The 25,185-nt window shown below is 33.5% G+C and overlaps 1 protein-coding gene and 1 pseudogene across 1 annotated transcript in view; one reads left to right on the top strand and one right to left on the bottom strand.

Annotated features, from left to right (window-relative positions):
* Nucleotides 1–3,376: 3,376 nt before the first annotated feature.
* LOC128857696 (60S ribosomal protein L6-like) lies at nucleotides 3,377–9,969 on the bottom strand (annotated as a pseudogene).
* Nucleotides 9,970–10,031: 62 nt separating this feature from the next.
* Nucleotides 10,032–25,185, top strand: part of LOC128858877 (muscle segmentation homeobox) — an 87,160-nt gene continuing 72,006 nt past the window's right edge. The window contains exons 1-2 of the mRNA XM_054095430.1: nucleotides 10,032–10,336; nucleotides 16,773–17,594. Of these exons, the coding sequence (XP_053951405.1) occupies nucleotides 16,958–17,594 (637 nt within the window). The 5' untranslated portion in view covers nucleotides 10,032–10,336; nucleotides 16,773–16,957. The remainder of the gene's footprint in view (nucleotides 10,337–16,772; nucleotides 17,595–25,185) is intronic.

The following is a 25,185-nucleotide window of genomic DNA, read 5'->3' as shown; positions in this document are numbered from 1 at the left end:
TCATTGTTGTTTCTACAGTTGTAGGTTTCGTTGCTTGTGTTGTGTTGTTGTTGTCTAGGAAACATGTTAATTAAGAAATTTTCACTTTTGGCCCTGCCAATTAGTCAAGTTTTATCGATTAGCTCTTCCCAAGCTCCCCAATGGCGCCATGAGTGCTACGTGAAGTAGAGTGGGGTAGAGATAGGCAAATGAAGTGTGTGAGTGAAACGATGAGCAAGACGGGTGAAAATAAAAGCAAGTACTTAGTATGCTCGTACAAGGAGGCTTGGCTGCGCTGTGTGAGTGTTAAAAATGTCAGTGTACACATACAGTATGTAAATTTAGGGGAACAGATATTTTTGGAAGCTGGGCTATTTTTAAAGATGGTGCAAAATTGAGTGCTTGTAATATTTATCGGTAGATAATAAACAAAATTGGTGGATAATTTAAGATTTTTCAAAGCTTTTGTTGAATTTTCTTGTATTAAGTTTAATTTAATGTAATTTTGCCGATAAAGTAATAATGGACAAGTTAAGCTTCGGACCTTATCACTTTACAGTAATTCTGTGAATTAACATTCGATTTTAATTTATTTGACTCATTTAAATTTTTCCTTAGCATTTCATTTAGAGAAATAATAATAAAATAAAAATTAATAAAATAAAAATTAAAAATAAAAAATAAATTATTTCAAAGTACAAGCTTTCAATTTGTAATACCATTTTGTATAAAACTCGTCTGTGTGGTAACCAACATTTAGCAGTTACTAAAATTTAATTTGTCAAAAAATATTTTTTTTGAATCTACGAAAATGTTCTACAATTTTAATGGATAATAAAAAAATATTAAAAATAATTAAATAAAAAAAATGTTTGTTTCAATTTCTCTAATTCTAACATGAACACATTTTTGGATTATTTTTGGGTTCATGAAACTCTTTGTCCAGGGTAGCATTTAGTATTTGACCATAGATTTTTGGACTCTGGCAGTTGCATTAATTTCCGAACTGAGTTTATGGCTGATATGTACAAAATGGTTCGCTTTCCGCTTGAACAAAGTAGGGAAGTAGTAAGCAGCCAAAATAGGGATACCAGCTGAACGTCTAAAAGCTGCGATTTGTGTACATTAGATTATTTCTAGGGAAGCGGCATTAGGAAAAAATGCTGGGACGATCATTCAGAGGCGAAACACGAAATCGAAGTCGCCGTTGGTGATATTAGTGGCGGCTTTATAACGATTTGCATACAATTTTGTTATCTTCAGGTGAGTATTTAAGCTCCTTTACTTGTAAAACAAAAAACAAAATATTTTGCTCTATTTATTTTATTTTATTTTTCTTATTTTATTTTACCTTATACGTTTTTAATTCTTTTAATTTCATTCTAGAAACAAACGTTTTACTCAATTTTATTTTATTTTTCTTATTTTAGCTTAATTTATTTATTTCTTTTCATTTTTATTAAAAAAAAATTATTTGCTCGATTTTTTAAATTACTCTATATTTTTATATTTTTTATTATAAATGATTTATTCATTCTCTGATCACAGATATATAGAACGCACGCTCCAGGAAGAGGTCATTCATCCCAAGGTACTAAAATTCACGAACCCTAGGCAAACAAACTGGGTAAGATATTCTCAAGAACTAGCAAAACGTTTGCCCACGGATCTCCCTTTCAACCCTTCTAGCCTAGAGACATTAGATAACATGGTCAATAGGCTGACTAATTGATGCAACCAAGCCCTGCATAAGGCTTGTCCAGCAGCTAAGCATAGAGGGAAGAATTAGCCACCCTGGTGGTCTACCGCACTGAAAAAGCTACAAAAGAATCGCAGGAAACAATTCAACAGAGCCAAAATCTCCCAAAGCGAAAACGAATGGGACCTTTATTATGACAAACCAAAAAAATATAAGAAAGAAATAAGGAAAGCAAAAAGGTCATCATGGGGAACTTTTTGTGGGGAGATCGAGACTACGGTAGAGGCATCTCGACTGAGAAAAATCCTAACCAAGTCTGCTCAAACCATAGGGTATCTTCAGAAGCTACACTTCAGCTGGACAGGTAAGGCCTGCTAGCCCTAAATAAAAGTGCCCTCGCAACAAGAGATATAAACATATATTCAGATAGCCAATCGGCCCTGAAAGCTTTAAAATCGCCTAATATTAACTCGAAGACAGTAAAAGAATGTATCGACGTTTTGACAGAACTATCACAGTACTTTGTAATAAACCTGCTGGGTGCCGGGTCATAGAGACATAGAAGGTAACTGCAGAGCAGATGAACTAGCAAGATTGGGTACCACATTACCGACCCAACCAGACAAAGCGAACATACCTATAGCTTTAGCAACTTGCAAGATGCTTATAGATAAACAAACTATCAGTGCTGCCAACAGGTTTATGGTCTCAGTCCCTGACCTGTGCAACTAGTAGAATGACGTATCCGGAATGGAACATCGACCGTACAAACCGACTATTGAAACTAAACAGGAAAAACATGAGAAATCTTATCGGGGTCCTAACAGGGCATTGACATGCCAGCCGACTGGGAGAGCCCTATAACGACTATTGCAGAAGCTGTAACGACATCGAAGAAGAAGAGACTATAGAACACTTGCTATCCGTGTGCTTGGCTCTCGATAGAAGAAGGTTCAATATTTTAGCAAAAAGTTCCCTGAATAACTTGGCAGAAATAGCCAATATAAAAATAACAAGTCTTGTTAGATATATTAAAGCCACAGGTTGGTTCAATGACGACAATGTAGAGTGAGGAGAGGGGATAGCCCCGGTGGTATCACAATGCAGCAGGCCTAGGTGTGTCAATCGACAACCACTATATCTACCTACCTAGTATCATCATTAAGAAAAAAATAACGGCACAGTTATTATTTTACATTATTTGAAGATAAGCACCAGTGGCTGAGGCTTTCGGCTATTTTATAATATTTCATTTTATTTCACTTTCATTTATTTATTTTTTTTTTTAATCCATGCACACACACCACTACTGCAATGGCAGCATCATAATGGACATGAGATATTTTAAAATCAAAAGTAAAAAAAATATTGTATTTTTATATTATTTTTCTTATTTTGACTTATTTCATTATATTTTCTCTTATTATGTTTTACTTTATTTTTTTAATTTCCAATTTTTTTTAATTGTATATTTTTTTGTTTTACTTTGTGTTGACATAAAAATTAAAAATAAAAAATCATAGACAACCTGAATGTACGTTTACATTCACATTTTTGACGCCAATGCAAAGTTTAGAGTCGCAAACGATGGGGGGTCTGCGATGAATGCAAAGCAAACATATTTCGCAGATATTTCTTAAAGATTTTTCCTTCTGGGTGCACTTTGATGGCCTTAAGCACTGCAGCATCAATTTCCTTCTAGTCGTTCCTGCGCTGTTCATTGGGGACGAAAAGTTTCTTCTTGGCAGCGAAAATATCACCCTCACCGGATTTCTTATCCTTCTTGATTTTAAAACGACGGAAGTAGGCATCGTCAATGCTCGGGCACTTTAAGATCGCCCAAATCCACCTTTGAGGATGTACCAATGGCGAAACGTTGCGAAATGCGACGCAATGCAAATGGACCGGTAACAAGCAACAGGCCAGAGTTCAATACCTCCAGTAGTACAACGCGTTTGCCTTGGTGACGACCAGCCAACAAAATTATCACACGACGAGATTGCGACGAATGTTGGGCTTGTGGTTGCTGAAATAAGATTTAGCAGGACGCTTCTTGACAAAACGTTTGGTTGGCTAGTTGGCTTTGGGTTTCTTCAAAAACACAGTACGTTCACCGCCGTTCTTGCGGACATTGATCTTCTTCACTTTCTTGATGGATATCTTGACTTTTGGAACAATGGGTTCCTTCACATTCTTCAAACGGTTTCGTTTCAAAAATATTTTTTTTACTATTTTTTATTTTAGCTTACTTTATTTTATTTTTATTTCATTTTCATTCCAAAAAAAATATTTTTCCATTTTTTAAATTACTCTATATTTTTATATTACTATTATATTTATTAAACCTTTTTTTCTTATGTTATATTAGCTCATTTTATTTTAATTAATTTATTTTTTAATTTATTTTACCATGTTCCACTTTTAATTAATTAGTTAATTTTTTTTTATTTAATTCCATAAAAAACCATTTATTCTTTATTTTTTTCTTATTTTAGCTTATTTTACTTTGTCTTATTTTCTTTTAGTTTATTTAAAATTTCATTTATTTTTAATTTATTTTACCTTATTCTATTTTTTATTTTATTTTCTTTTGTCTTATTTTATTGTAGTCTATTAGGATTTTTAATTATTTTTTACTTTATCTTATTTCAATTATGATTTTTTTTTATTTCATTCCAACTTTTTTTTCATTTCATTTCCACTCTATTTTTTCATTTTAACTGATTTGTTTTAGTTTATTTAAATTTTCATTAATTTTTAAATTTTTACCTTATTTTATTTTGTATTTCATTTTCTTTTGTCTTATTTTATTGTAGTTTATTTAAATGTTTATTTATTTTTTAATTTATTCCACCTTATTTAAGCTTCAGTTTGTTAAGTTTTTTGATTTTATCCCAAAAAAATATTTTATTCTATTTTTTCATTTTTTCTTATTTTATAGCTTATTTTATTTTGTTTTATTTTATTTTAGCTTACTTAAATTTTTATGTATTTTTTACTTTATTTTATCTAATTTCATTTGTCAATTGTTTTTATTTAATTCCAAAAATAGTTTGCTTAACTTTTTTTATTTGAACTGATTTTATTTTAGTTTATTAAAGTTCTCATATATTTTACTTTATTTTATGTCTTATTTTATTTTCTTTTGTCTTGTTTTATTGTAGTTTATTTGAGTTTATATTAATTTTTATTTATTTTTTAATTTATTTTACCGTATTAACTTATTTTATTTCATTCAAGAAAACGAAAAAATAGTTTGCTCTATTCATTTTTATTTTGTTTTTATTTTTTATTTTAGTTTATCTTATTTCATTTTTAATTTGTTAATTTTTGAAATTTCATTCCAAAATAAAAAAATATTTTACGGTATTCGTTTTTTTCTTATTTTTGCTTTTTTATTTTACTTAATATTAGTTTTTTTTATTATTTTTTTAATTATTTTTATTTAATTGTTTTTATTTTTTATTTTTATGTTATTTCATTTTTGCTCCGCAATTTTTTTTTTTTTTTTATTTCATTGCGATATCCTTTGAGTGATTTTGTTTCCTATCCATAGGCTTTTTGATATCCATTATCTCATCCATCTGAACTTCAAAGTAAGTGATCACTTTGACGTAAAATATTTTCTTAGTATTAAAACAAGTTCTTATGATTTTATTATTGTATTCATATGTATATGAATTAGTGCAGAAATTCATATACATACATTCCATATACTCGTATATGCGCTATAATCACACACAAATGCGTGTCGAATTGCTTTTATACTCGCATCAGCATCCAAAGGCACTTACTTAAGTTCTCATCTTCACATTCACATTTAGGTAGATAACAAAAAGCAATCCCCTCTTTTTCGCTCTCGCACTCCTACAACTCAACTGCACTTCATTTTATAGCGCTTACCTTTGCATGCAAACATCGCCACACATGCCAACCTATGTATATGCGTGTATGTATGCATTTATTTTAATAACTCATGATAATGTTTACCACTTAGGCAGTGCTTGTTTGGTGTTGTTGTTGTGCTGCTTTGTTTTTATAATTCATTTATCAAAGAAACGGAAAAAATGTTAAAATGGATTATTTAGAGTAAGCTGAAGTGCGCATACATACACTTAAGTTTTAAAACAAAACTCGGATGTGTGTGAGTGCAATAATGTATGAATTATAAAAACACTACTACTCGTACTTACTAAAAGCGCACTCTTTGCAAAATCAAAAAAATCGTAAAACATATTTAATTGCACATCGCGTAGTATACACCGCCCGTTAATACAGAATTTCAATATTTAAGATTTCATTTTCAGCAAGCAAGTTTTGGTACCCTGTGATGACTTCGCGGGGTAATTGGCCTCCATCGGTCAAGAGGAGGAGGGATATTTTCAGTGGAATCACAACACACGCAGTAGCGGTGATTACTATATGGTGCGAAGGCATTTTAACCCAAACTCACCGCCAAAAAAAAAAAATTGGTCACGTTTTGAGGGGAACAATTCGATATTGAGACACTTGGTATTTGTTTGATATGAGAAGGTATCGGATCTCTTTGTTTTTACACTTGAGGGGGAGCCTGCCTTAAGAGGCCTAAAAATAGCACTTTTAAGGATTTTTTTAAGGAAAAAAATAACTTAGTTTTCTTAAGATTTATGATATTATCATAGATATTAATTAAATTTGTGCTAAAATTTTAAAATATACTTCACTTGTAATTAATTTCCATGGGACCTCTCAAATCTAATGTGAATACGATGAGCTAGACGGAGACCATAATTCTTTGCTTAAAAAGACATCGCAAAAAAAAATTTTAAATATTCCAGGAAAACTTTAAATTTCACACATTTACTTCTCTGTAAACTAGGGCAAATCTGAAGAAATTGTGAAACTGGATTTTTTAAGTTTGAAACAAAATATCAGTAAAAAAATTACTTTCATTCGCTATAAAGTGTAGGATCGTTAGTCGCTTAGTTTCTTTAATTTTTTCTTCGAGATTCTTTTGATGTTCATGTTCGTGGTAAGGATGTTTCTTTTATTCTCGAAGCAGCATGCCTAGTAAAAGTAGGAAACAAAAATTTACTCACTCCAATATAAATTTTCCCGAAAACCCATTCCGCAGGAATTTAAGCTTATCTGAATTAGAACACCTTCTGAAACAGTTGATAAAATATGAAGTACAATTTAATAATTTACCTTTCTATACTTTGCCAAGTCATTTGGAAGTTAATTACCCTAATTATTTATGATTTCTAATGCTTCCACTATTTCCGAAGAAAAATAAGTTTGTTAGTAAAATTTAAAAATCTAAAAATGAATCTTTACAAAAATGCATGCAGATAATTGCAGTTTTATTAGCTTAGCTAATCCGGCCGCCGTAGCCGAATGGGTTGGTGCGTGACTACCATTCGGAATTCTCAGAGAGAACGTCGGTTGGAATCTCGGTGAAAGCACCAAAATTAAGAAAAAACATTTTTCTAATAGCGGTCGCCCCTCGGCAGGCAATGGCAAACCTCCGAGTGTATTTCTGCCACGAAAAAGCTTCTCATAAAAATATCTGCTATTCGGAGTCGGCTTGAAACTGTAGGTCCCTCCATTTGTGGAACAACATCAAGACGCACACCACAAATAGGAGGAGCAGCTCGACCAAACACCCAAAAAAGGGTGTGCGCGCTAATTATATATATATAATCCTAACTAATATACAAACCAACTTCAAATATCTAGCAAGAGACAGAGGGGCCTCGTTGAATATCGTAGAGAAGGCCGGGTTGCAATGCTAAATGATGCTGATGATGAGTATAGAAATAAATGCTAAAATAGAAACAACGAGAAAATCTCCCAATTACTATATTAATTTTTTGTAATTTTTTCAACTTTTTGCCCACCGTGCGGCAATTTTATTATTGTAGCAACAATTTTCTGGTTTAAGTGTAGATTAGAATAAATGGCTGCTTACGCGAGGGGCCCCCTTGGGCAAAGAATCAATCGGTCAATGTGAAGCCATACAGGGGAAAACCATGGTGAAAAGATTTCTAGAGCAGACCGTTATTCGGCTCTGAGCGAATATGATAGATATGCCGACGTATGGTGAAAACAAACTTTGAGGAGAACTTTGGATTCTACGTCATTCGTTTTGTGTTTCACTAAGCTACAACAAAATTTTGTGAAACACAAAACGAATGACGTAGAATCCAAAGTTCCCCTCAAAAAAATTTTTTTTTTCACCATGTCTAACGAGTAAATCTGGTATCTGTCATCCTTGGAGGAAACCCATCAAAGAAGGGGGGAAGCAAATAGGAAAGATCTAAGCTGGGGTTAAAAATTAAGAAGGGGCATTGGATTGCAAGATGACGACTAACGGTGGCTGATTGTACGTTTATATTAAATGCTTCAAGCTACTCATGAAATTCATTAGGTTCGTGACGTTTAAACCAGATACATATATCCGCAGGTGTAGCAATGAAGTGAGAACCGAGATGTTTGTATCTTAGCTCGACGAGAGCAGGGCAGCTGAGAAAAAGGTGCTTAGATGATTCCACCTCATGCTCCAGACAGCTTCTGCAGTATTACCTTCCCAGTCTCAACGCATGGATAACTAACGGACAATACCCGGTAAGGATAGCCACCAAATTGGAAAGCTGCGGTTTTGTTAGCCTTGGAAGTTCCCTCGAGCGCTCTCCATCTGTCCGTGGTCAGGAGGATCTTTTTAAGTCTAAATTTCAAGTCTTTTTTCTTACTTAAACAGTTGTGCAAAATTGCCAATATTCGATGTTCGAAACAACTCTTCCAATAATCGCAAAGCTGCTAGTAATTGCGACATGTAGAAATCAACGCTTAATCACATCTAAGGGGAAACATTTCCGAATTTTCATACGGTTTAATCCACAAATCCTATGCAACTACGAAGGGGAAAGCGGATCTCGCTCAAATGTGGAATAAGGCATGAAAAATATAGAAGATAATGGTAGGAGAACCACTTTAGAGATGATAGAGCTGGCCAGAACTGGGGAAACCTATTTCTTTAAATTTCTTTAAGAGTGGAGCTGAAATAAAAAGGAGTAAGCGTAGAACTTTAATTGTAAAGGGCCTTTCAAAAGTGTTGCCCAGATGTAAGTTGTGAAAAACTCCTAAATGGCACCATTTTTATGTCATCTTTGACATTTTCCAGATGAGGAGATGTACAATTTTATGACTTATTACGAAAATTGTCGATCTTTAAGAACAACATAAAGCAAAATTCGTTATATTTTTTTGGTGGAAATAATCGACCGAATGAGTCGCCAATTCAAAAGTTGATGAAAAAATTTCAAGAAACTGAAAATGGCTATAGAAAAATATGCGCAACAATGCTTATGTTTCAAAATCCCGTCCCTCTCGAGTTCCATGTGCAAAATTGTACGCTTTGTATGTATTTGTTATTTTGCCATTTGCTATTAAAAATTTCTATTTAAAAGGAAAATAATTGCCAGCTAATTCTAAATGAAATTTCTGTGAGCGAATTCAAACGAAATACACTTTAACACATCCCAAGCCATTTTATTGATTTCATAGGGAACACGAGAAATTCGGCTGCAACAACAAATGCGCACAACACCCAACTTTGCTAAACATTCAAGTTAATGCGACGAACCACAACTGCAATGCCACTAAAACCTGCGACTGCTTACGATGAGTTAATTTTCCACTCTACGAAAAATCATTTCTTCTAATTGTAGTTGTTGCTGTTTATAAGAAATTGCTGCACGTCACAGGCGAGACTGTGGCGGCGACGGCGGCTGTGGCGTTGGCCTGCCATGTCCTGGCAGCAACTTTTCGGTCAGTAATTAAACGCAAACAAAAGGCAAAACCAAATCAGCCTGAAAGCGCACAAACGCACACACACATACACACGCCTCCGCACAAGGCGTACTCACACGCATAGTGTAGCCACATCCGTGTGACCTTCCAGAGAGTGAGCGCATACGCCGCATAGGTTGTGTGTGCGTGCAACCGAAACAACGGATATAAATGGAAAATTCCAATTAAACAGTTGGGAAAAATACTTATTGGAATTGTTGCCCCTCAAATTGGAAAAATGTCTTTGCACACTGGTAAAAGTGAAATAGCGCAAGGTGAATAAGCTGTTTCACTCACACCTTAGCGCTTTGGCCTAGCAAAGATGGCGCATCCGGCAATTTAGCGCTGAAGCGACGTATTCGCTCTGACATACAATGTGTGCTTGTTGTTGTTGTTACTTTGAGCACATATTGCTGTTGTGTTTCGTGGTGTGGCTGCAGCAGCTGCTGCTGCTGCTCCATGGGCCACGGCACTGTGTCAGCCTCCGCTCAGTTCCGTTTGGTACTTGGCTGTGTACGTTGAATCGAAATCGTGTTATGCTGTGTGGCGTTGAGGCAACCAACAGCCGTCGCTGTCGCAGTTGGAAAAAGACACCAACCACAACGCACGTGTGACGCGCACCAAGTGAGACGATACCGTACAAATTATCAAAGGCAGCAACAAAAACAGTGCCAATTCAATTTTTTGTTGTTTTGTGTGGCTGCTACCTCTAAACACAAGTGGATTAGTAATTGTAGAAGAAGAAGAAGAAGATGTAGTAAAAGACGTGTTGCAAGTAGTAGAGAGTTTTTTGGAATAAGTGACTGTTGATGAAAATACCACGGCGAGGTAAAATATGTTTAGAATTAAAAGTGAAGTGAAAAAATGCATAGCAGATTAAATGATCTAAGAAAAAACACACAAAATTCAGTGGTGAAAATTAAGAGAAACTAAAAATTGGATTGTAAGAAAAACAAAAAGCCAACAAAAAGTATTAAAACTTAATTACAATTAATAAATTGAAAAGCCTGGACGCATTTAAGTGGAACTGTAAAAAATATAAAAAATTAAAAATTAAAAAATATGAATTACACTATGCAACATAATTTTTTATACCAGAAAGCGACTAGTGATGGATTGTGGCAGGCTGCATTTGCATCTGATTTTAAAAATGTTATATCGCCACACAATTCATTGAAAATTGTCAGACTAAAAACGCACTATCAGCATTTTTCAGAATTATTAGTGAAAAAAAGGCAAGTAAAGCAAGCGAGACTGGAAGCATTGCAAGCTACAAAAATGTTAACCCTGAGTAATAGCTCCGTTATAAAGCTGCTTAATTTTATTACGATAAAATGAAATGAGGTGCAGGAGGAGGAGGAGGAGCTCGGCCAAACGCCTAACAGAAGTGCGCGCGCCAATTATTTATTTTTATTTGAGGATAAAATGAGCCTGTCACGGTGGCTAAAACTTCATGCAGCGTACGCGAAAGCGTTTATAGATTTCCTGCAACTCCTTTGGATTTCCTTTGGAGAAATACCAGCAGCTGTGTGTTGATTGCAGTTCTTCTTTTTTCATGGACCTATTTAATCTCATTTCTAAACTAGAAGTCATTCTTCCCATAAGCAAATTCTGAGGTGGTGCAAAGTTTTTGTTGCCAAATTCGGTTTCAGCGCCCCGCAAGCAGTCAAACGCGGCTAATCACTTGATACCAAAAAAAATAAAAAAAAATAGGTTGCATGGTGTAATAGTTTAAATTGTTATCAAACATGAATACGTAAAGAAAAAACTTTCTTGAACTAAAAGAAAAAATGTATAAAAATTCGCATGCACATAAAATTCAAAATACACAAAATAAATAACTGTTTTGCTCCGCCTACGCCTACGCACCAACGGGCACTCAAAGACTTTTAGCTATAATTCAACGACTTTCACTTCGAAAACCACAAAATAACAGACAATTGCACAAGTGTCAGTGTAAAGGTCATTAACCCGTTAATGACTTGAGTGGCCGAACAGGTGCTAATTAAAGCAAATAAACCAAAAAGACAAAATGAGCGAAAATAGTTAGGAGAGAAACGCCTTAAAACAAATTTAACACAAAAATGTGATCAACAACAACAAATTTAAGTAAAAATTTGTGCAAGCAGAGGAAAAGAGCTTGGAAACTTCTAGGCCGAAAACTGAAAATAAAAAAATTACAAAACTACAAAATTTAATACGAATTAAAACGAAGTAGAAATTATTTCTGAAAAAATTGATAAAATTTCGGGGAATTAAAACGAAGGAGAAATTTTTTCTGACACAATTTATGAAAGTTGAAGGAATTGAAATTAATTAGAAATTCTTTTTGAAAAAAAATTTTAAGAAATTAAAACTAATTAAAATTTATTTTTGAAAAAATTTAAAAAATTTAAAAAAAAAATTTATAAAATTTGAGGGAATTATAACTAATTAGAAACTCTTTCTGAAAAAAATTTATAAATTTTGAAGTCATTAAAACTAATTAGAAATTCTTTCTGAAAAAAAATGTATATATTTTGAAGAAATCAAAGCTAATTAAAAATTCTTTCTAAAAAACTCATAAAATTTGAAGGAATTAAAACTAATTAGAAGTTTTTTCTAAAAGAAATGTATAAAATTTGAGAGAATTAAAACGAATTAGAAATTCTTTCTGAAAAAAAATTATAAATTTTACAGAATTAAAACTAAATAGTAATTCTTTCTAAAAAAAAATTATAAATTTTACAAAATTAAAACTAATTAGAAATTCTTTCTAAAAAAATTGTAAATTTGAGGGAATTAAAACGAATTGGAAATTCTTTCTAAAAAGATTTAAAAAATTTTAAGAAATTAAAACTAATTAGGAATTATTTTTGAAAAAAAATTATAAAATTTCTAAAAAAATGTATAACATTTGAGGGAATTAAAACTAATTAGAAATTCTTTCTTAAATAAAATTTATAAATTTTGAAGAAATTAAAGCTAATTAAAAATTCTTTCTAAAAAAACCCATACAATTTGAAGGATGTAAAACGAATTAGAAATTCTTCTTAAAAAAATTTCCAAAATTTGAAAGAATTAAAACTAATTAGAAATTATCTCTGAAAAATTGTATATTATTAAAAAATAATTATAAAAAAATGAAATTTTTCCGCATCAAGAAATGTTAGAGTAAAACAGCATTCAAAAGTATTTGTACAACATTTTTTTCCAACTGCATTTTTTTCTTAACGTCAATGAATGTTACAGGAATTTCGAGCATACTTTTTACAGTTTACGAAGCTGGTTGGTAACCCTTGAAAAAATTTTAAAAATATTAGCATGGAAACTTTCATGCATTAGAAAGCAGAAATGGGGTAAAAATATGAAATACACGCAAGAAAAAATTTGAATTGCTTTGAGCTATGCCATATTTTTTTTTTTTGTTTTTGCTAATTTTTAATTTATTTTATAATTTTTTTATTTATCAGCCTTTTATGCATCAATAAACGTGCAGCAGATATTAAGAAAAGCTAATAAATATTTTTCATATAAAAAGAAGAAATAAGCCCAACTTCATTTTCTTAAGTGAATATTCACACTAGAATTTTTTTTTTCAAAATAAAAAAATTTAAGTATTTGTTATTATTATTATGAAAGCCGTTGCATTATTTGTTAGTATTTATATAAATTATTTATTATTAAAAAAAAGCATGTTATTTATTTGGCTAATAAGAACTTTTAGCTATAATTCAACGACTTTCATAATAATAATAACAAATAACTGAAAATTTTCGTTATTTAAAAATAAAAAATCTAGTGGGAAAATTCATTAAAGAAAATGATGTTAACTATAATTGTTTTTTAACAATAAATAATTTAAATAAATAATATTAAAAACAATTTAACTTATTTACAATATTTATTTTTTTACGTCCTTCACGAAATTTCTTTCAAAAAGTCTTAAATTGGACACAAACATTTTTTCAAAGAAACCATTATTTTTCTTTTCTCATAAGTTTTATTAGAAAAATATCCACAGCAGCGTAAAATAACAAGAAACGTCCAAAAAATGCTGCCTAATTCATAAAAAAACTAGAAGAAGAAATTAGAAGATTAAAAAAATTACATTTCCATAATTCCATTTCCAAATTACGCATCTTTCAAGGAGCATTTTGAGACATTGGTTCGAAAAAATTTGCTTAGCAAATAATATAAAACGTAAGAAGTTTTTTAAGAGAAATCCTACATTCAAATATTCATTCAGCCAAAATATAATTGAAAATATTTAATTTCTATAAAATTTCACAGTCCCATCGTTCTTCACAAAATTTACTGTAATTGGTAAAAAATACGCAAAAAAATACCTAAAAAAATGCGAAAAATAAAGCTCCATAAAAAAATAAAAAAATAAAATAGATTAGGTTAGGTTTATATGGCTGATCGGAATAGAGCTCACATAGGTCAGTGTTGCCAATGTTGTTGAGGTCGTGTTAAATACATTGCAGTTCGTGATACTTCTCTTGGCGAGTTTTAATAAACAGTTTGAACTTTTAAAAATAAAATAAAAAAATACAAGAACATCCGATCCAAAGACTAAAATACGTAAAAAAACAAAAATTAAAAAAAAAACTTCAGGAATTGGGCAACAAAAATTTCATCAAAGGAAGCTTTATTTTTATTTTTCTTTTCTCATAGGTTTTATTTGAAAAAAATCTAGAGCAGTATAACATAACAAGAAACGTCTTAAATATTTACCAGCGTTGGAAAAAAAAAAATTGACTCCATACATACATATACAAGGTGGCGCAAATTTAATCACCCTATCGGCGGCCGCCGTAGCCGAGTGGGTTGGTACGGCACTACCATTCGGATTTCACAGAGAGAACGTTGGTTCGAATCTCGGTGAAATAGCACAATTATGAAAAACATTTTTCTAATAGCGGTCGCCCCTCGGCAGGCAATGGCAAACCTCCGAGTGTATTTCTGCCATGAAAAAGGTCCTCATAAAAATATCTGCCGTTCGGAGTCGGCTTGAAACTGTAGGTCCCTCAATTTGTGGAACAACACCAAGAAGCACACCACGAATAGGAGGAGGAGCTCGGCCAAACACCCAAAAAGGGTGTAAGCGCCAATTATATATATATTTATACAGCTGCAGTATACAAAGAGACACGAAAGGGAGCGCGCAAAGGTCAAAATATTTTTTTTTATTTAATACGAAACTTAATTAGAAACTAATTGGAGATTAATTTTGCGCCACCTTGAGGCGCATCCTGCAAACTATTTTTTTTTCATTTAATAAAAAAGTTATCCAAACACAAATTGGATGACTGATTTTGCACCACCTCGATACGCATCACTTAAAATATTTTTTTTTTTTCATTTAGTTAGAAACTTAATCAAAGACTAAGTAGATGATTAATTTTGCGCCACCTGAGGTGCATCAGTCAAATATTTTTGTTTTTTATTCAATAGAAAGTTTTCGAAAAGCAAATTGGATGATTAATTTTGCGCCAACTTCAGGCGCATTATCAGGCGTTAATCAAAAACTTGTTGGATGATTAATTTTGTGCCCCCTTTACGTATCCCGCAAATTTTTTTTTTTTCATTTAGTAAAAAAGTTAATCAAAAACAAATTGGATTACTGACTTTGCGCCACCTTGATGTGCATCACTTAAAATAAGAATTCTTTTTTTTCGTTTTCATTAATAATGAAAGTTATTCAAGAAGAAATTGGATGATTAATTTTGCCCCACCTTGAGTCGTATCACTCAAAATATATATTTTTTCATTTAGTAAAAAAGTTATTCAAAGACTAATTAGATAATTAATTTTGCGTCACCTTGTGCATACATACATATGTACATACTTTACTTAATTCAATTTAATTAATTTTTTTTTTAATTTTATAAAAAAATACTATTAAAACACATTTCATTGGAATAAAATTTCCCATAAGTGTTGGAAAACACTTTGTTAATAAAACTATCACTACATTTAAAACCAAATTAATTTTTTCTCAAAACTTCTATTAAAACATTAAATTTTCAAATATCTACTGGAAATTAATTTTCCAAACTTTGTAAAATCTTTGTTTCACAACATAAAAAAATTAAATTATCCACATATAAAATTGGCGCTGATACCCTTTTCTGGGTGTATGGCCGAGCTCACCATCCTGTTTGTGGTGTGCGTTTAAAATAAATAACGATTTGAAAAAATACTATTTCTTAAAACTTGGTTGGTTGGTTGGTTGAAGTGGTGATTCATTCAGAATCCAGCTAGCGCTTCCACACAATTCTGGTGCCACATTCTCGTTATCAACTTATTTAACTTCACCACTAATATATCCAGTCTGCGCGGTTTAAGAACCTTCGAGACTCTTGAACAGCGATTTGCCAAGGGTTTACATTCTGTCCTTCCTTAAAAAAGTTTGCCTTTTTCCAGAAATAATATTTAAAAAAATTTAGGGTCACCTAAGATAACAAAAAAAAATTCAAAAAATTTAAGATAATGTGAAAATTTTTATTACAAAATTTTAATGAAAAATATTCGGTTGGGGAAATTTTTTTACAAAAATTTTCAAACTCCCTTGGTGAAGAAAATAAAAAATTAATGAGCAAATAAAAAAAACAAATTTTACTTATTAAAACTCAACACACAAATACCTACAATTTAATTTTCATTTGAACCAAACTTCATTCAAGAATTTGAATAACTGAAGCAAGAAATTGAATTGAATGAATTTTGAAGCTAAATTCCTATTTAAGAATGGCAGCTGGTTGAGTACAAGTAAATTTAAATTACAGGTATAAATTATAATTTATGCAAAGAAGCTCCAGAAAAGGATGTGGGGCTTCCAGTTTATTGCCGTTCTCTTTTAAAAAATTTATGAGCAACCTGTAATTGAAATTTGTAAAAAAATATTTTTAATAAATATTTATGAAAATTTTTCGAAAATGCTAAATTAAGATATTTTCAACATTCTCGAAAAATTCCTGCATATAGTTACAACTAAAATTTTTAAACTAGAGATGGTTTAGTGCAGAAGTAAGAACAGAAGAAACCTCTACAAATTTCGGCCACTGCGCAGCCGAATGAACTAAAAAAAGTGCAACTGCTTTGAACACTAAAATAAAAACGTTATATAAAAAAAAATTATATATTTTTAATAAAATATTTTTAACAACTCAATTGCTTTAAAACTGTATTGGAAAGCAACCAAAAATTTGCAAGTTTTTTAATAAAGCAAACAAATTTCTTCTCAAAATCTATACATACAACTTTTCAATTTTCGCAGCATAATTTAAAAGTACTCCTAAAAACTATGTCAAACCATTTTGCATAAAAACTTTGATTCCAAAACTCACCTAAGAACACTCAAACTAACAAATAAATACAAATAAAGCAAAAACAAAAAACAACAACCAGTGCAAAAAAAAAAGAAACAAAAATCACGCGCGCAACAAATTTGCCGTCGGCAAAATGCAAGCAACGAAAATGCGCACCCCCTTCGCCATTCAGGAGATACTCGGCTTGGGTGTCGGCTCGGCAGCTGCGGCCGCTGCAGCCAATTACCAGCAGGCGCAACAACTCAGTCAGCAGCAGCAACAACAACAACTACAACAGCAACAGCTAACGCCGCTGCCTTTACAACAAAACCAACAGCAACAGCAACCGCTTCAATTGCAACAACAATCGCCTACTTCACAATCGCAGCAGCAGCAGCGCCATAACAGCACCACCTCAACTTGTTCAACGCCTCCCCCCGCCGCTACACCAACCGCAACCGATTGCAATAACGCACCGCTCTCACCCGCCTCCTCGCACGGACGTCCAACACGCGATTCGCGTTCCATTTCGCCCGATGTGACGCGTCTCTCGGCGGCAGCGGCAGCTGCGGCCGCCACAGCACATTGCCAGTTGCCTATCTTCAATCCGGCAAACTTTTACGCTGCAGCCGGCTATGCGGATCATGCGGGGCAATTGAATGCGGCACATCATCATCATATGACGACGCTGGCAGCGGCGGCGTACTTGCGTGGCTTTTTGCCGCCGGGCTTCAGCACGCCACACGAATTTCGCGGACACTTTCAACAGCATTTTGGCAGCCAATTTGCGGGTGAGTGGAAATTTTTTTAAGGTGTGTATTTGTGTATATGGTGTCTATATGTGTGTGTGTGTTTTTTTTTATTGAAAGCTAAAAAAATTTGAATAAATTTGAAGGTTTGAAATAGGAAATGGTTAAATGGTATTTATATGTGGCTTCTGTACAAATCGGTGCAGTTATGGGGACTGTTGTGTTGATTTTCTTCGGTGCATCTTACATTAAGTAGATATTTAGTGGTATTGTGGTATTTTCAGAAGCTTAATCATCAACTTTGCCGTGCTGAAAACAAATTTGCCTGATAATTTTTAGCACCCTTGGCTACTTTCTTCGTTTCCATGATTTCTCTTTTGATCAAAGCCTAGTATGTTTGATTTAGTGCTCGCTCTGGATAGTTTTACGTTGTGTATTACTCCAAACTCAAAGTCAAAGCAAAAGCAACTACAAACCTCATGTTGTCCTAGGAAAGGCTTTGTAAACAATTTTAATGCCGCCTCATTACCCAAAGCCTGTGCTATTATTATTATTTTTTTTTTTTTTGCTTTAAATCCTATTGGAGCGTCAAAAGCCTGCTACTACCAAAGACTACATAATGTGCTTCAAAGTAGTCAATATCTAAAATTGAAATTAAAAAAATGCCCTATTCATAGTAAAAAGATCGTTGGTACTCAATTTCATTACACCTTTTCCGTTCCACCATTTGTTCGGTGCAATAAGCACAAGGAAGTTATGAGACCTTGGGAAATAAGTTTGTCTTATCCCTTAAAAAAGCTCCTCATAAAATCTATCTGCTACCTGAAAGGTGTGTAAAACTCTAGAACCCTAAAATTGAGAAACAAAATCGAGGCGCACACAACAAATTGAAGGTGGAGTTCGAGAAAATCTAATAAAGGAAGTACTCGCCCATTATATGTACATTAGGGTGGGTCGATTTAAAAATCGCTGATTTCTCTGTGAAAATCGTTTTCTAGGGATCAAAATAAGATGTACATTTTTTTGTATGATTATAAATCTTTCGATCCTTCTCGATTTCGATTTCTCTGAGATGGAAATTGCCGAATTCAGTATAATTAAAAATATTTAATTGAGTTTTTCATACACTAAGTAGCTTTTTCACAATTCATAGTCAGGGTTTTCAAGAATAGTATTCACTTTCAAATGTTTCAGCTCGAAAACTGAGTCTCTCCCTTACGTGATTGATCGACTTTTAATGCCTCTTCATTTTTCTGGAGGCAGTTGTCTTATATCTGGCATGGCTTTGCTGAGATGATGATAGTCAACAATCAATTTTTTGGCGAATTAAAAGTTCCAAAGTATTTACGTAAAAGTGTTTTTTCTCACATTTCGGATTTTGTTGCCCTTAACAAGTTTGCTCCTTGGTTGGGTGAGGTTAAGTTAGGCTATAGTAAAAGGTCTGCTCCAACGATAAGATGTCTGAAATTGAAATTTGAAAAAGGCGAGCAAAGAAGCACCCAGAGAATTGTAACTCCTAAAACTCTCAGGCTATTCGAAGTTCTAAAAAGTAAAAGAGTTGATAGTCAAGGCGGAAAGGAGAGAAGTGACAGAAAGAAAGAGATAGTATAGAGAGACAGAGATAGCTAGTCCTGTGAGATTTTTTGGCAAATCTGAAAATATTCTCCTGTTTGAGAGAACGAATTTTACTCCTTCTCATGAAATCGGAATCCAAAACTCGTAGCCTTGCTCTAACAAAGGAAGGACACTTACAGAGAAAATGCTCAGTGCTATCCGGCTTCTCTAAGCAAGACCGACAAATCGCGTCCTCAATGATTCCAATGAAGGTCATATGCTGACCCCATGGGTTGTGTCCTACAATAATACCGATCGAACGCCTTTTCTACCAAGTTTTAGAAGAAAGTTCGACAGTTTTCTGTTCGGGCTTGCCACAAAACACTTTGCAGTACTGTAGCGTTTCTGACCGGACCATCGCTCTTTATGTAACTTGCATACATAATCGCTGATCCCATTCATGATTCCTGCGTAACTGATTCCGGTTATTGCCTCTGGCCCTTATGGGAAAACCGCTGATCCGCAGTTGGCCAATTCATCGGCAATTTCAGTTCCTTGAACACCGCGGTGTCTAAGAATTCTAAATTCGTATGATGTGCTTTCATACAAAACCGTATAATACTCGATTAGGTTGGGTTAGGTTACCGTGTTTGCTACCTCCATAAGGGTGTAGAGGGATCCACCCTTCTGTTCAAGTTGCTACTCTATGTTCCAATTTGCTGAAACCACTTCGTCTCTCTAATAAGCGACAAAATATTAAGGGCGGTTGCGGTTTCCAAGTCTACCAACCATCCAAAGAAGTATAAATTTAGCGATGTCGTGTTCTGACAAGAGCGGAACAGTGGCAGAGGAAGTATTCAAGCCTTGCCATCACCTCCTCATTCCCTTAGATGCGGCAGACATTATTAGTGGTAACCCCCATTCGCCTCCCATGCGTTCCCAATAGGCACTAGACCTTAAATCTAACACTAAGTTTACCATTCCCTTTTCTGGAGCCTCTGAGCAGTGTTATAAAAAAAAATGTTTTTCACCAGCTTAAATTACAATTTAACGTCTATAAATGAAGGCAATTCGCAATCAGGAAAAAGTGTGTTTTAATTTCCATGCGAAGTTACTACTGAAATGGCAACTCTTAGGTTGCACTCCGAAGAACAGCTACGAGTTTGTAGTTGGTCATTCATAAAGTACTAAACAAACTGCTCGAGTTCGTCAAGAGTACCGCGATACTTTTCAACATATGTATCTTCAGGTTAAAGTTACTCCTGGAGAGTTAATCATATTACTCGATGAACGGAGTATTTGCATATCCTGACTTAATTCATAAGGAATAAGCTCGCAGTACCGCCAATACAAGTAAAGATAGTCAGCTCTTCTGCAAAAGAATTTCGCAGCGTTGGGTCGGTTCTACTCAAAAATGATGGATTAGAAAATTACATCCGTGAAAGTATTGATTCTGAGAGTAGCTGTTTCTGTCAAATTTATTGAGAGCTCGTGGATGTCGTCACCTTCTGTACTCTTTTCACCGCGAGTTCTACTACGAAATCACAGGATTGATTGTTTGCTCAAGGAAATTGAAAATAAGCGTGGTAGCTAACAAAAGCTACACCGATGGTATTGGCATTCAAACATCTTCCGACTCCAACTAAATTCTTACAGAGACTACTCAACGGTTTTGGCGTTGTTCAGCAATCGAGGTTGGGAAGTAAACTTCACTAAATCTGAATTTTCTCTTTTTAATGAAAAAAAATATATAAAGTTAAATGAGTATTAAATTAAGTATTAATAATGACAGAGCAAACAGAATATTGGTGAAGTAAAAAGTTCTAGCCATTTCCCGCTAAATCTCTCCAGAGAAGGTTCTCTCGTGATATATAAATTGCATCCGGTCAACCTAAGCCGGCATTCATTTAAAAGCAAATCTCAAACGCTTTTGGGTATAGTGCACTTTGTGTTCCCACGTTCCAGAAAATAAGAAAAAATTGGAAGATTCACTAGATTATTCAACAAGACTACGGCTTAAATAAAATTTGTGCTGTTTAAAGATCCAATGCAGCATCGAATAATAGCAAAGTGAAGTTTCCTAGCTCTGATCGTGGAAAATGAGGTTTGCTCTGTAGGCCAATCATCGATAAAATCGGGGCCGGCATGTGGATATGTACTTATTTTTCCACCAGAAACAGAAGAGTATTCATCGATTAAAAGTATTAGCTTCAGACAGATCTCAAGAAGAAGCTCGGTGTGTGGATGTCGCATGAATTTACACAGAAGAACCGTGTGAACCGAATACATAACGAAGTTATCAGTATTTTGAAGGGGATGGTAACTGGCGATCATGAATGATAGATCACAAAATTACGACAACGATGGGAGTAGTTTTTGATGTGACGCAACAATAAATAAACAAGTAAGGGAATGGCGTTGAGGGGAAACTAACTTGTGAACAGCAAAAAATATGAAAAACTATAAACGATAAATTGAATACAAAGATGATATTATTACGTCAGCAAATCAGTTGATTTTTCCAAATTCCCTAAGACGGGGATAGAATTTCCTAGAAGTCATCACCTCCGTATTCCTTCCACCATAAATGGCAAAGCAAATGAATTGTTTACGAGAAAAACAACAGAAAAAGATCATGGTCCCAAGCGATCACCACGCTAGAATTAATGGGCAAGAAGGTTGTTGACTAACTGGTTTTGATTGGCAGCCACTCTTTCCATGTCTACTTACTTACCACTTGAGCTTAAGAGTTAATTTAAGTTTTCTGATGAAAAATGTTCTCAGCTTACACACTGTGCTCTATATTAGCTCTACACTGACATTGCTCAAGCATCCTAATTTCCCCGAGCCAACCCCACTACTCTCTCTCTCTCACTCTCGACCTCTTTGCCTCTTACATACTCGCGCGAATGCCTATCTTGTGAAAGTCGCAACAATGCCAAGTTTGGAAAATTGCACGGCAGGCAGTGTGGCGCCGGGTAGGGGCAGCATGACCATAAGTGCAAACGCAGCTAATTAGAAATCTTAAGAGAAATTGAGGGAGGAGGTAGAGAAGAAGACACTGAGATTACTACTCACACCCAGCAGGCATGCAGCAAAATCTTTGGCACAATATATGAGCATTGCGATACTTTTGTTGTTTTAGCATATTTCTGCTATCTTTTTTTTGTTTTACCCTCTCATTTTTCATAACATTGTTATTGTTTTTATAACAGCCACATAAGATCCATTGGGTGCACTTGAACGGAACCTCAATGTCTATGTCTTGAAAGCCCATGCATGCCTAGATAACGCATATATGTGTGTATGTATGTGTGTGCTCGTATGTATGTGCATGGTAAGTTCGCCTTTGAGGTTGTTGGCATTGTTGTTGTTTTTTGAAGACACTGAAGTGGGCTAACTTAGAGAAAACCACAACAATAAAAACAATAGCGAAAGTGCAACGCAGAAAACACAGAGCAAAAGCCATGTGTGTAGGCAGATGGCGTACAACAAAAACAACTAAAAAGACGGTTGCAGCTGCAAAAGAAGAAGCAACAGCAGCAGCCGCAGCGGCAACGGCGTCAGAAGTTGGCATAGAATTTGAGATACAAAGCACAAAAGCAGCTTATGAATACTCTTATGAAAGCTTATGAATATGAGCTGAGGCAGAAAAGGCGCATAGTAGGTGGCTGGAAAAAATATGCATACTTTTTCGTTTGTTTTTTTCTATACCGCCTACATGTGGGCGCTGTGACGAACGCAGCCAAGTGGTAATGGCGCTGGCATGGCTTGAGTAGTGGTGCTTCTAATAAGCCTCATATGCCGCATTTGGTAGGCGTGAAATTGGTTGGAAGAGTGCTTGTACAAAATTTATGAATAAATGTAATATATTTTTTATTCAGAAGCCAAGAAAATAGAGCGTAAATAAAAATAAAACAAACTAATATAGAAGCGACGCAAATGGGTTAGGTTAAGCGAAATGTTGTAGAAAGATATGGTTCGAAGGCTTTATGGGCATTGAAATGAGATAATCGCGCTTCGACTTGAAGATTCGAGAATCTAAAAGCCTTTGTATCAATAATCAAATGCCCAGAAAATAGGATAAATGCACGTTTTCACAAGCGGATTTTTTTCAGATTAAAACAAGTATTTCAGTGCAACAGCGCCAGAACTATGGTAGGCCGCAAAAGAGTGTTGTTCCCAAAATTTTGAACACTTGCAGTGCAATCCTGCTAAATTTATAAATGTGAAAGTTTGTATGATTGTGGCTCAATCACGCGACAACGACAGAATGGGTTTACATGAACCTTCTGCACTTAGATAGTTTTGAAGAGAGGTGCCACCCGTTAAAAAGAGGTTTAAGAGAGCTTAAATTGGAAACTATTTTTGAAGAAAGTTGCCACCTGTTAAAAAGTTAAATTAATAAGTTCACTTGAACATTGCAATAAAGGTATCAAAATAAAAATGGCTTATGAGCGCTTAATTTCGAAAATATTGTTTATGAGAGTTGGCACCCATTATAAAGTTAAGTTAAATTAATTACTTTTAATTTTAAAATAAAGGTGGCAAATAAAAAAAGGTTTAAGACGACTTAATTTCGAAACCATGTTTGAACAGAGTTGCCACCTGTTAAAAAGTTAAATTAAATGAATAAGTTAAACTAAATTTTACAATACAGAAGACGAATGAAAAAATGTTTAAGAGAGCTTAATTTCAAAAATATGGTTGAAAAGAGTTGCCACCCGTTAAAAAACTAGAATTAAATTATTAAATTTAATTAAATATTACAATACAGGTGTCAAATTAATAACGGTTTAAGAGAGCTTTATTTCGACAATGCGTTTGAAGAGAGTTGCCACCTGTTAAAAAGTTAAGTTATATTAAATGAATTACATTAAACATGCCAATGCAGGTATCTAAAGAGAACAGGTTTATGAGAGCTTAGTTTTGAAAATATTTTTGAAGGGGGTTGTCAGAGGGTGTCAAGCGGTAGAAATTTGAAAAATCTTATTTCGAATATAGTTTTGAATAAGGTTGCCAAATAAAGCCAGGTTTAAAATATATTAATTTCGAAAATATTTTTGAACGGGGTTGCCACCTATTTGAAGAATTTTGTTTAGGATAAAATATTAAAATAAATTAAATATAACCATATGGGTGTCAAAGAACAGAAATTTCATATATATTTTTTTTTAATATGGTTGCCACCTGTTTAAAAATTAAATACAATAAATTAAATAATTAATAATACGTCATAAAAAGTATTCCCTGTGAGTGTCAAATGAAATAAAAAATCGAAAAAAGGAATAGGAAGAGTTTATTTTCGAACTATTTTCGGCAAAGATTGCCGCCTGTTTGTTGGGGTAGTTAATTAAATTTAGTGAACAACTTAAATGAACTGCTGTAAATAACTACTGTGCGTGACAAACGAAAGAAGTATGGAAAATATTTATTTTGAACATACATATTTATGAATAATGTTGCCACCTGTTAAAAAATAAATTCGTTAAAATAAGCATATTAATAACTACTAATGAGCTATAATATATTAACTATGTTTTTCAACAAAATAATTTTCGCTAAAAAAATTTTTTTGAGGCGAATGAAATTTAAGATTTGTGAAAGTTTCTGCTTTAATACAAAAAATAGTTGTTATTGTGCGTATACCCAAAAAAGGGTGTTAGCACCAATTATATATACAAGGTGGCTCAAAATTAATCATCTATTTTTTTTTACTTTTTTTTAATAATTTTTTTACTAACATAAGTAAAAATATTTTTATTTAGTATAAAAATTATTTTGAGTGATGAAAATCTTTATTTTGATCCATTGCTTGTATGTTTGTATACTGCAGCTGTCTAGTTTACAAGTGTCAAATATGAGTGACACACAAAAGGCGTCGTACCATTTGCAAAAATTATAAATCTTCCGATCGGGTGATTAATTTTGCGCCACACGTTATATGTAAAGTCAAAATTGCTAAAAATTCTGTTCACTTTTTAAAAATTTCTTCGTGATTTTTTTTCCATTCAATTCTCTCTAATATTCCGAATACACTGAACTGATCAATTTTCTTCTTCTTCATGATTGGCACGAT

The sequence above is a fragment of the Anastrepha ludens genome, chromosome 3 (assembly GCF_028408465.1).
Source record: "Anastrepha ludens isolate Willacy chromosome 3, idAnaLude1.1, whole genome shotgun sequence".
Taxonomy (NCBI): domain Eukaryota; kingdom Metazoa; phylum Arthropoda; class Insecta; order Diptera; family Tephritidae; genus Anastrepha; species Anastrepha ludens.
The sequence above is the reverse complement of the archived record's forward strand: the minus strand, read 5'-3'. Positions and strand labels throughout refer to the sequence as shown.